We start from the raw sequence: 12232 nt of genomic DNA on the forward strand, positions 1-12232 counted from the left end.
GACCAATTCATGATTCATCAGGTGAAAAGCTAGCCCAATATTCTCCAGTGACGGTGGACTGTTGAAATTTAACGTTGCGAATGGCTCCATGCAACTGATTATATTATGTTTCTATATTTCGGGGAAAGAGAGACAAAGAATGAAGGAGAAGAAGAAAGAGCTAATGCGAATGTTCAGTGCAGTTGCAATGGTGATTTTACCGCTACTTTTTAAGAAACAATTTATAATAATGCTTTCCAGTGTTAGAATATATATCATGTCGAATGCTTTTGTATTGAATCTTATCGATCTCAACAATGTATTTTGAGCAAATAGACGTATCAAAGCTTATTCTTTGCACGGCGGTGGGAATTGCTAGAATCAAATTCATGTATTCAAACATTAAAAAAAAAAGGATTCTAATAGTACCACGAATACAACGATAAGTTTGAGACCAACGTACTAAAATCTTTACTTTGCATTGCTTAGAATCTTTAAGAATTTGCATCATAAGTGTCGATAAATCAGGTGTTGGAAGTATCCAAAACATAGGAATGAGGAGATATAATAAAAATTAATTTAAAAAATTGATAACTAAAACTAGTCTATAACTTTTAAAATTATATTATCTTTAACATGTAGACATATATATTACTCCTCATCTGTAGCATGTAAAAAAAAAAAAAAAAAAAGCAAAATAATAGAACCTGGTATATCTATATAGTTACAATGATTTTATTTTTATTATTATTATTTTTTTTGTGTAAGTGGGGTTTCAAACAAAAAAAAACCCTCTCACTTTCACTTCCTCTATCGTACCATCCGATCCTTCCCCCGTGTAGCAGTTAAAATGATGAAACATCAATCCTTAATAACCGTACAGAACACACTACTATGTAACGGAAGCAAAAAATGGAAGGCCAACTAAGTACCATCTAGAGCTTGACTTTCCGCTTGCATTCCTGACTTTGAATTGTCCTGCTCGTAATATTAGCAGCAACGGTGCAATTCATCCTCACAACAACATGTTTCTTGAAAATATTCAACATGTTCACCCTCCCACCAACTCTCGTGTAAGTAGTCATGGGAAGCAAACCAGAACCCACATCACTCTTCAACATGGGAGAAGAGAGTAGCTTATCCATGATGAAATCGACTGTCACGTTCATCCGCAAGGTTCTTCTAGCCTTGGACTTCCCCGGCAGGGTATGCGCTTCGCCGACCAACATGCCATGATAGAAGAGACTGGTGCTCGCGTTCTGATACTTGAAAGTTGCATAGTTGGGATTCTTGACGGAGACATCAGCGGTTAAGGTCATGTTGGAGCCAGGTTTTGGAGTTGTACCGTTCGTACCGTTCACTAGCTCAAGCTTATCGATCGTAACACCATTGAGTCTTATAACAGGGTCTTTTACTTTGAAAACGGTGAAGATCAAGACTATGACCACTACAGCTTGAAGGAGGAGGAGAGCAGAAATGAATCCACAGCACTTGATGCATCTTTTTTTGCTGGCTCCTTTGAAGTACGAGGTGGCCTCTTCATCATCGCTGATTTGTCTTTCTGAGGCTGGAGCTAGCGGCCTAACCTGATCCCTTTCACCCATGGGGCACTAATTACTAATTAGTTGGAAGTGATCGGTGCTTTGTTACGGAGGGTTGGAGGGGGAGACGGGACATTTTGTCTGTCTAATGTTTTTACATTTATACTGGTAACCCCGCTGTCCAGTGTTGACTGTTGACTCTGGGCTCATTTTCGGCTTATCAGCAGCAAGTATAGTAGTGCTGTCCCTGCTTTATTAGGGAATGAGATTTTCAAGGAAGCTCTCTTTATCGGCCTAACACACTGCTGTCTACAAGACTACAAATGCAATACTCAAAATCATTCCTAAGTGCTAACATATGTAGCGCTCACTATTTCTCCAAGACGTTTAAGAGAAAATGAGGACAATGTCCTGCCAACATGAAAAGAAAACGAAGAAATGATGCGGAAAAGTTAAAACTGCTCGTTCGGGAGGAAAATAGCGGTAGATACAAGCACAAAATTAACATATGAATAAATAATGAATATGTTGTCGAGAATGTTTTGGTTTAGCGACTTTAAAAATTAAGGATGTTAAGGCTTTGTTTGGAAAGCAATTAACATTGTAAAGAAAAATTGTCACTTATTTCATGAACACATTTTTCAACCATCTTTTTATCTTACATATATCAAAGAGTAAATCTTTCCTACACTGACGGTGTATACATTATCATCGTTAGATTCATGACATGTATGCAAAAATTAAATTTTAAATTCAAATTGTGCATAGTTGTCATTCACCCGACGCTGATAGTGTATACACTGTCAATGTAGGAAAGATTAATTCTATATCAATCGCTACAGTAATTTTTCTATAAACAAATCCAAAAAAATGCAATCCAAACAAAGCCTGTAAGTTTGGCCCATCAACAGAAAGCACGTAGTAATGCAACTCTATAAAGGGAACATGGGCACGGTCCTGATTTTTCGTTCTCTTATTTTGATTTTGAAAAGGAACAAAAGAAATTTGTGAAGCCCTAAAAATCTGCTTTTACTTTTATCATATTATTGTAATTCCCATCTCAACAAGTACCGCAAATTGACCACCGTACGCCGGAAAACAACTTTTAACGCATTTTTCCTGATTAGTCTAAATTAGTTTCAAACTATTGGGCTTGTGTGTGTGTTTATTTATTTACTTTTCTGGAGCAATTGTGAAGTGGTCAAACAATACGAACTGCCGAAGCTGACCTTTTTATGTACACTTAGAAATTAGAATGAGGATTTGCCACGAATTTCAGGCAACCCAAGTTCTAGAAGCGATTCCCTCATCAGATATTTTTTTAAACTTGCTTTAAGAAGCTTGTGAAAAAATTATATATATAAAAAAAAAGCCGCTGAATTGTCATGTATCCTTTTGAATTGAACTTGCAATAAACTACAATAAAAGTCAGTCAAGATTCACAGATTACGTAGCGACTTCTTTCCATCTACAATTCTTTTTTTCTTTTTTTTTCTGGGTTGTGAATTGCCGTGTACAAAAATAAATCCAAGTATTAAAACAAGTGCATAGTTTTTCCAACTGTACATCATTATGCCAAAGATTTCCCACAACCAAGAACCATATGAAGCAGTCAATTTTAGCACGCCGGGAAATTTTAGGCACGCTGTTAGTGTCAACTCACAAGTACGTTAACTACTATTTCGTAAACTAAGGATCATTTACAGGAAATTTTAGGCACGCTTTGTAAAAGGGTAGACCAATTGCATAGATTACCACCACCTCCCGGTTGACTCTTGATCTTGAGGAGATGAGAGAATAAAGATAGATTATTAATAATACTCCACCATAATTATTGTTGTCATCTGTTTCCTTTTGAAACTTGGCCTGTGTTTAGCAGATGAGTGTTTTAGGTATTTGTTTAAAATTTTACTATAATTTATTGTAAAAGTTATAGACAAAATTTTTGAATATTTTGAAATGTATATTTTAAAAATTTTGAGGAATTTTTTTATATTATTGTAATTAAAGTTGTTAAAAAACTTATAAAAGATAAGTTTGGTCAAAATTTTGTTTGTCAAACAGGCCCTCAAAATATCTAAGAGTCAGACCTCCTTCTGTGACTGCAATTATTTCTTAATTGTTTCGTTTTCATTAATGGTCAGAAAGTGCTGAATCGGAAGTTTCTGGTGGATTCTTTTAGCGGGTAAGCTCTAGATCCTTTTGTCTTCATGGGATCAAGACCTAGAAATGCAACAGTAAAAAGCTACTACTATTTCAAATTTGCAAAGGTCTTGTGGCTGTGGGGCAATAAATCCGAGGTCTAAAAGATTTCACGGAAAATTGATCTCCGTTTTACAAATAATTGCAAATTAAATGGTTGCTTGCAGTTGGATGCGTGTACCGATAAAAGTGCAATGATGATGATAGTGTGTTAATGCTGTACCAAAAAACAGTTGGGACTTGTGTGAGATTAAAACTTTTCAGCATTCCAAATTTATTTTTCTTATTAGCGATTAAAACATCTCGATTGACAAGGAAAGGCTGGCCACAGTACCTTTGTGACGAACAAATGTCCCAACACCATTGTTGATCACTAAATTTTGTCAAAGAGGTGACGGCGGTCTTCTGAAGTTGCTTTGCCACATCGCACTAGAAACATGTACGGCAACTGCTTAATTCATGCAACATAGCTGAATATCAATATCGTTAGTTCAAAGTGGCCCCAGTTATCTTCTGTACATTTAATTTGTTGTATAATGAAGCAACTGCAAGTGTGAAACGCAGATAGGTTCACTTCGTCAAGTTCGGACTTTAGATCTCTCCTTCAGCAAACAAAGTCACAGCGGGTAGATCCCAAGGATTCAAGAATACCAGCTACTTTCTGCAAGCAGAGAAAGAAAAAACAAAAAAGAAATAATAACAAAACACAGAGAGATAGAGAACAGGGAAATGACTCCTCAATCCTGCATAAACACTACTTTATTTGGGAGACAGCTACTCTCGAATGCATCGCACCATTCTATTTCTAATTCCCAGTACCCAGATCAACAGTTCAGCTCCCTCGAAACCAAAAAATTTAATTTAAAAAAAAAAAACCTGTAGCAGAACATATACCATGTTGGCCAAGGAATAAGATCAATATTTTCGTGGATTAATCCACCAGTCAATCATTTAAGCTAAATTAAGTTACCATACTTTTTCCACCATGTATGGAAATTATACAAGTTATGCATTCCTACAACCAAGTCCGCAAGGGCGATACATCAAAAATCTGCAGACACCTTGTCCCCTTTTTATCCCCTGCAGCTTGCGTGGACACGGGCTTGAGGAAGACATAAAAAAGAAAACCAAGCATTGCTCCAGTGTCTTATTATCGGAAAGTGCTTTGAGTTGCTGATAGTTTGAACAAACAGAAAGCTTTAGGCTGCTGATACATAGGTTTACTAAAACAAACATGAACTAACGTAAGCAAAAGTTTAGATATTTCAATGTTGTCATTGGCTACAATAGACATCTAAGATATCAATCATTTTAGCTACAAAAGAAAAAATTGGCTTTAGATTCTCAGATGCACAAAGAAACTTTAAAACCAAAACCTTCTCTTCTGGAGCAAGAAACTCTGGTAAATTTTGCCTCCAACCCATGAACACAGCTTCAAAGGTACTTTCTCGCTAGGGCTCTAACTTTTGTATCAAAATGGGATGATGTGATGCGAGATCCAGGTAGATAAAGTGGATTAAGGAGAGTCTGAAATTTTTACATGTGCCATCTATAAGTTCATGAGACATACAAAACTCTGAAGACAAAATAACGCCGAAAATTCATCAAAAAGTAGCAAGATATATGCTTTTACAGCATGAGAAAATCAGATATATTGAGTGCCTATACAAGTCTTTTAACATATTCAGCTATTGGTGTTACTAGAAAAACAACTTGGTCTCTACACAGTGACAGAGTCGTTCAGCACAGCACAGCAAGCACCAAAAAAAAAAAAACCACATGCAAGCATTTGGCCTCCAGGCAGCTTCTTGCAACAAAGATTTCCCAATTAAAGTACATTACAATAAAATATTGCAAATAACTACGACTTTATTTTGTTCGATTATAATTTCGGCTACTTCCACTGTTTCCAAGTGTATGGATGCAGACAACACAACTACAACGGGTAGGGGCTGAACCATCATTTATAGGTAGAAAACTTTTTGTTTCAAAAGCTCCATTTTTTGACTTTCCAGCCTGTATTAAGTTTTGATTTCCACGTAGTGTATGTTCACCAGCTCAGGAGAGGAAAACTAGGGCATGCATTGCAATTGACAGGTAGTAAAACTTTTCAATCTAGAATTTTGAAGCTTCTTATTTCTTGATGCCACAAATCAGGCCTTACAGGGTTAGCACTCTCAATAGGTCCTTACGGGTTTTGGAAAATCTTCTAGTAGAGTCAACCTGTTTTGCCCTTGAGTACCTAAAATATGCTTCTTCTTCCTTCCCCCCTTTTTTCCAGTTGAAGTTGCACATGAATTTTAATGTGAGCAGAAGTTTGCAAGTTTCAAACTGTTTTGCCCTCTGAACTTTCCTTTTCCCTTCTCTCAGAACATATCTACATAAGTACATCAGCTATTCCTCACATGACCTACACTTATAATTCATGGATAAACTTGAACTCAAAGTAGCAATATGAAAATACCTGCTGCAGAGCCATCATAATCTGCAATCCTTCAACTAAAAAGTAAACCAAATCTGTCTGTGTGTGTGTGTGTGTGCAAAACGCATGAGCATGCACATAGCACCCACAATATTGTAATCTTGTCCGTTCATTGTGTTGTAAAAACAGTATGCAAACAGATCGAGATAAGGAGGGTAGGAAAGGCACTGGTTAGGATTCTTGGATAAGAACTCTAGAAATTCAGTGGCATCCAAGCTGGACAGAGTGGCATTATATATACTACGAAGAAGACTTTTATACCTTAATATATAGCTCATGAACCTCTTGGAAGAAGCTTTTGATTCCATCATCATTACGAGAGTCGTGAAGCAGCATCAGTCGAGTATGTAATCTTTTAGGTCAAAGAAACAATACTCATGGTATTATACAAAATTCAGTTCAAACACCCAAATCGAAACAAATTTGTGAAGACAACACAAGCAAATTGGATATTGTGCCCAACTAGAAATTATAAATAAAAAAATCAAGGTTAATAGGCATTCAGCGCTTCTGATATAAAAGTTCGAATGGAATCTCCAATGGTTGCAAAATGTAAGAATTAAGGGAAACAGCAAAAATGACTATTGCATAAGAGAGAACTTCCAATGGGAATTAAACCATGGAAGAATCACTAAGTTTTGGCAACGCAAGGCTGTACATATGAAACTAGACTATAGTACGAACTGATCAGACAGCAAAGAAAACATCACTGAGGCTGTAAAAAGTGCACAGATCACATACGCATGTAAAGTAAGCTCATCCATAAACCAGTCTTCCAACAAAATTGGTCATTGCAAGAGTTTGTAAATCCAAATACAAATCAATCGGGGTCAAAGTTATCCAGAGCTGACAGCAAATTTTGTAGTATCAGCAGACTGGAGAGCAGCCTCTGCTAAACTAGATTTCCAGCAAAAATGGCCAAAAAAACAAGCAAAGAAGGTTCGTTTTAGTGTAGTTTTTTGAGAGGCTAAGAAATTTTCAATCCAGAACTAGCAAAAAGGTTTCCAATAAATCCTATGGCATTGCAAAATCGAATGACATCCACTTCTATTGTGGGAAAATTACTATAGAGAATCTTACTTTACTCAGCAATACTTGTATGGCTTATTGAAGGATAAATCAACATCAAATTCTGTTCCATATATTAAAACCACAAAAACTCGAGCTTAAATGGCAAAAAATAAAAACAAATTGTAGGATATGACCAGCAGTCACGTATACTGAAACCACCAGATCATTGAATCTATCTATTCCTTTCAGAAACCTGCCGCAAAATTTAAGTACAAAAACATGACAAATTTAAACCAAAAAAAAAAAAGACGATCCTAATTTCAATCGACTAAAAGAGAAACCAAAAAACTGTAATGTGATCTCTCACATGGCACTGGTAGTCCAGGCTAGGTCTTGGACAATGTCCAACGCGGCATGTAAAATAAACTGGTGCTGATGTGCCGCATCCTCTTTCTACCATAATTGAAAAAATGTCAGGCGATTATAACCAGGATCTTTAAAAAAAATCGAATTAAATTTCATGACTATCAACGACGAAGCTATTCCAGATTGCCAAAGTAAATTGTACAAGAATTATGCGAAGTTTTGAGATGGCGGTGCCACAGAGAGAGAGAGAGAGAGAGAGAAAAGGTAATAGGAAACAGTAGAGTACCCTGGGAGCGGCGCCGACTTCAGCTTCGTAGATTGGGATGTCGTTCTTGCTGACTATCATAAAGCACGCCGTGTTCGCCATCTTCTTCTACCTTTTGATTTTTGTTTTTTAACTTTTAATTTCAATTTTCCGGTGAAAAGATGTACTGCAAATAGCACCGGAGACTGGAGAGTAAGATCAGTGATGGCGCTGGATTTAGCTGATTTTAATAAAAAAATAAATAAAATAATTGGTAGATAAAATGTCCGAGAATTTGAGACTGAGAAGTCAAATGAAATATAGAAATTAAGCCTGTATTGGACCCCTCGCAACTCGCAGCTCACAGGTCGAAACTGGATCTGGACTTCAGAAGCAGTAATGGAAGCGACTTAACACGACGGAATTAAATGGCACCGTGTAACGAGAGACGTTTCGAGCCACGTTGGTTGGAATTTGGGTTCATAAATAGTACTAAATAAGTTAAAATTGAACACAATTTTAAACTCATAAATTTTTTTTTTTTTTTAAAAACCTTGAGTAGAGTGTTTGAGCTTGTTTATACCCTTATTTTTATCTGTAAATAAGTTAAAATTGAACAGATTTTTAAACTCAAAAAAATTCCAAAAAACAAATCCTTGAGTAGAGCGTTTGAGCTTGTTTATATCCTTATTTATACTTGTAAATAACTTAAATTTGAACACAATTTCATACTCATAAAAATTTTTTAAAAAAACTTGAGTAGAGTGTTTAAGCTTGTTTAATACCCTTATTTTTACCTAAGAAGATATACTAATTATACACTCACTTTTTGTTTAGATAATGAATTAATAGTCAAAATATATTTGTTTATATCATCACCACGTTATTCAACCACTTTTTTTATCTCATATATATCACATAAAAATAATGCCACAGTATTTTTTTTTCAAAAAATTATCCCAAATATTCTACCATCCAAACACCGTTCGCAAAAGTTAAATTTTAAATTTAAATGCACTTGTATCATGAATTTAACAATGACAATATATACACCGTTAACATATAAAATATTAATATATATATATGTGTATATATACACTGTCAACATACAAAAGATTAATCTTACTTTTAATCCCGTGTCCAATAGTAGTTTGAACTCATAATAATGGCTTGATTTTGTTTTCTGTTACACTGCGCAATTAACCAAACCAAGCGTACACAGCACCTTCATAACGTTAATGGTGTGGCCTTTACAATCGATGTGCGCCCAAAGCATAGAATCAATGTTCATATGAAAGCAGGGAAGAATTCAATCCAGCAAATTAAAACATGCTTGGTGACTTGGCAAGTTCAGGTGCTCGTATAGAAGATAGTGTTCCAGGGCAGAGAATAGGAAGATTACTCGCTAATTTCACCATCTTGTTGCCTTCCCAATTTGCCATGCCCATGAGTAAAAAGGAAGGGCGCAAGTACTAATAACGTATCATCATCGACTGTAAGACAAAGGATCATAAGCTGCAACTAATACAAATCAGTATCCCATTTATTGACTAATAATAGCAACATCTTATCAGCCAAGCCCAGATGCATCTATCTGCTTTATTGATCAAATTGCAAGCAGGTCTTTCACTTTCACTTATCATCAGCATTCAGCAACAGTGTCATCATCCTTGGATTTACCACCACCACCAAACAAGTCAGAGAAAGTAGGGAGCTTGATTTCGCCCTTCTGAGACAAGGGAATGGTGAAGTTTCCAATGACAGGGAGGTCGATGATGAGACCAAGCTCCAATTCGTAATCAATGTCCCAATCTCTCCCGATGTCTCTGGCCAAACTCAACAGCACGCTGTGCGGCACCTTCACCGGAACCTCCAACAGGGTCGTCTCATCCCCCTTCAGCGACCCTGGATCCGGTATGTTACCAGACGCGATCACCCTTTCAAAAACAAACAAGCCCAAAAAACATCAGGCAATTGAATTGAATCCAGTCATCAGGATTATTCCAAGTTCACATAGAACACTCAACACGTACTGTAGCACTTTTTAACATCTGAATTGACTAGATAGATGCCTGATCAATCAGAAATTTTCAATGTCTAGTAATTAAAATTTGCCAAAAGAAATAAATACATTAGAAACATTAAGGCTTTCTTGATTGATTGAAGAAAAATTCCCTTTTCTCTCCTCTCAGACCATCGAGGACTGTTCTAAGGGGCAGCCATCTATTTGACTAACACGTACTATGACAAAATAAAAGTGGGAATCTGATACTGCTAAAACTTTTCTAAACAAAGTTCATATTTTTTTTTGAAAAAAATAACTTTCATAAACAAAGTAGCATATACCACCAAATACTACTTAGAATAGTTGTAAAAGTTAAAAAGCCGTAGGATCGGTAAACGTTAGTTGCATCATACTAGTACTACATGATTCAACCGCCCGCCCGGAAGAGCAGTAACATATATATATATATATAGAAGAAGAAGAAGAAGAAGTAATTTATTCAACAAGAAAATTAAAAAAAAAAACCTGGTGGCGCTTTTGAGAACGTAAGAGATCTCGCAGATGGGAATGGGGACGCTATAGGGATTCTTGACGGAAACCTTAGCCTGATAGGTGATGCATTCCCGGCTAATTCCTTTAAGATCTACGTCGGTAACGCTGGCCTCCGGCTTCGGCATGTTCGCTACCTTTTCTGCTACATAATTCTTTGCCTTATCTACCAAATCCATTCTGATTCTAATGTTGTTTCTTTCTTTCTGCAATCAATCACCCAATCTTAATCAAATATCAGCCAACTACACTTTTCATCAGATATATATGTGGCATATGATATGATCGCTGGAGGAAACGCGTGGCTGGTTTCCAATGTCGTGCTGGTACTACTTTAGAGCTTTGATTGAGAGAGCCATTTTGATGCGGATATGGCACGTGTGGGTGATCCGCGTTCTTGGGTCCGTGTCCCATTGGTCGGTACCGCCACACTACCAAGAGAATTTTTCAGAAACACGTCTCTCTTTTTCTACTATTTTCTGTCTCAATATTTATTAAAGCATGATATATTTTTCATAAATATCATATTTTAAATTAAAAGAATAACTAAAAATTCATTAAAAGCCTATTTTAAGTTAAATTTTACTTTTTAGTCTGTGATATTTTATATTCTAGAATTTAAAAAGACAATAAAATCAATTAAAATAGAATATTCGTGAATAATATATTACAATTTAATAAATATTAGGATAAGAAATGGTACACAAATCCTTCGTAAAGAAGCGGTTTAATCTCATATCATTAATGGGGCAAATTTTTATTTTTTTTTGGTCAACCGTCACTATCTACTTTACTCTTACTTTAATCTATTCTGAGAGGTAATTCAACTGAATTAAGAGGAATCGATGGGAACTGAACTACCATTGAACTATTTTGATTATTTTTTTCTTGACAAAAGCAATTTCATCTTAACAATATTTTTGGTGGAGAAAAATATTTGAAGATGGCTATGCTATCAATGTTCCGAATTGCATTACTTCGAAAACCGTTTGCTAAAGCTAACCAGGTGTTGCTCATTTGTATATCAATTTATCAATCAATACTCACTGCTCAGTAACCAAAAAAAAAAAAAATTGGTTTTGGAGTTAAACATTAACATAAAAGCGACCCGTTCTGACTAGTGGAGCATTGTGAGAATGGAAGATTCCAAAAGCTGATCCAAAGTAACGGGAGCACATTTGGGCCTGCTGAGAGAGGTGCATCCTCAGAATCTGAGCAAGGTTCACCAAGAATCTAACTTAAAGGACACCCAAACGACAAGGCAAAGTAACTAGCGAGAGAGCCAGATATCTCCTTCATATAGGATTTCCCCATAATGGCCATGAACAGTGGTAGCTCCCGGTTGTTGGCCAAATAAGGCTTAGCTGATCGTATTACCACGGAGTCAACCTGAACAAATGTAACTTGGCTCGATTTTAACTGTGGTCTATTTTTATCTATACACACATTTTCTATTACAAATAAAATGTCCAAGACTTATTATTGAAGATGTCTCTTCACAATAATTGTGGCGGCGAAAATACCAATTCAAGTTCAACAGATTCCAAAAAATGTTATTGCATGGATCAGAATTACTTATAAATTTTCCCATGTACTGACTCATAATTAGGTCTTAGTAACTAACTATTTGCAACTTTGACAATATAAAAGAGACTTTTCAAGTAATTAAATATTATATTCGGCAAAACTTACTAAGTCGTATGCTTTAAAGATGATTTGTGTATCTCGTATAATTCGTTTTTAAAAAAAAAATTTTCAGGTCATCAATTAAATTTTCTCTCGCTTTAGAGTCATTTACATATGTTTGTCTTATTGGGTTAACTTCAATATGAAAAGCAAGAGAATTAGACTCG

At 35.8% G+C, this 12232-nt stretch overlaps 3 protein-coding genes across 5 annotated transcripts; all 3 read right to left on the reverse strand.

The window, feature by feature from the left end:
- Positions 1 to 776: 776 nt before the first annotated feature.
- LOC113763684 lies at positions 777 to 1633 on the reverse strand. Its single transcript, XM_027307581.1, has one exon. It carries the CDS (start codon positions 1581 to 1583, stop codon positions 915 to 917), a length of 669 nt encoding a protein of 222 aa, XP_027163382.1. The 5' UTR covers positions 1584 to 1633; the 3' UTR covers positions 777 to 914.
- A 2366-nt stretch (positions 1634 to 3999) lies between these two features.
- Positions 4000 to 8259, reverse strand: LOC113759842 (trafficking protein particle complex subunit 2). Of its 3 annotated transcripts, none has more exons than XR_003467020.1 (6): positions 7868 to 8259; positions 7583 to 7668; positions 7407 to 7468; positions 6466 to 6551; positions 5099 to 5249; positions 4000 to 4383 (listed from the first exon to the last, which is right to left on the reverse strand). XR_003467020.1 is itself a non-coding variant. In XM_027302422.1 (5 exons), exons 1-5 carry the CDS (start codon positions 7946 to 7948, stop codon positions 5157 to 5159), a joined length of 408 nt encoding a protein of 135 aa, XP_027158223.1. In that variant the 5' UTR covers positions 7949 to 8258; the 3' UTR covers positions 4633 to 5156. The 3 variants fall into 3 exon arrangements, 1 of the variants encoding a protein (XP_027158223.1); XR_003467019.1 differs by lacking the exon at positions 4000 to 4383 and adding an exon at positions 4560 to 4895 and having other exon boundaries at positions 7868 to 8258; XM_027302422.1 differs by lacking the exon at positions 4000 to 4383 and having other exon boundaries at positions 4633 to 5249; positions 7868 to 8258.
- A 765-nt stretch (positions 8260 to 9024) lies between these two features.
- Positions 9025 to 10691, reverse strand: LOC113759841 (desiccation protectant protein Lea14 homolog). Its single transcript, XM_027302421.1, has 2 exons — positions 10356 to 10691; positions 9025 to 9762 (listed from the first exon to the last, which is right to left on the reverse strand). The coding sequence occupies exons 1-2, from the start codon at positions 10556 to 10558 to the stop codon at positions 9468 to 9470; spliced, it is 498 nt and encodes a 165-aa protein (XP_027158222.1). The 5' UTR covers positions 10559 to 10691; the 3' UTR covers positions 9025 to 9467.
- Between the last annotated feature and the right edge of the window lie 1541 nt (positions 10692 to 12232).

This window comes from Coffea eugenioides, chromosome 2, assembly GCF_003713205.1.
Source record: "Coffea eugenioides isolate CCC68of chromosome 2, Ceug_1.0, whole genome shotgun sequence".
Lineage (NCBI taxonomy): Eukaryota > Viridiplantae > Streptophyta > Magnoliopsida > Gentianales > Rubiaceae > Coffea > Coffea eugenioides.

Bases quoted from the DNA above. Each gene is read 5' to 3' on its own strand.
- LOC113763684 (XM_027307581.1), bottom strand. From the start codon at position 1,583: ATGGGTGAAAGGGATCAGGTTAGGCCGCTAGCTCCAGCCTCAGAAAGA.
- LOC113759842 (XM_027302422.1), bottom strand. From the start codon at position 7,948: ATGGCGAACACGGCGTGCTTTATGATAGTCAGCAAGAACGACATCCCA. The intron at 7,669-7,867 runs GTACTCTACTGT...CAATTATGGTAG, and splicing joins AAGTCGGCGCCGCTCCCAGG to AAAGAGGATGCGGCACATCA. The intron at 7,469-7,582 runs GTGAGAGATCAC...ATTTTGCGGCAG, and splicing joins GCCTGGACTACCAGTGCCAT to GTTTCTGAAAGGAATAGATA.
- LOC113759841 (XM_027302421.1), bottom strand. From the start codon at position 10,558: ATGGATTTGGTAGATAAGGCAAAGAATTATGTAGCAGAAAAGGTAGCG. The intron at 9,763-10,355 runs GTTTTTTTTTTT...TGTTTTTGAAAG, and splicing joins GTTCTCAAAAGCGCCACCAG to GGTGATCGCGTCTGGTAACA.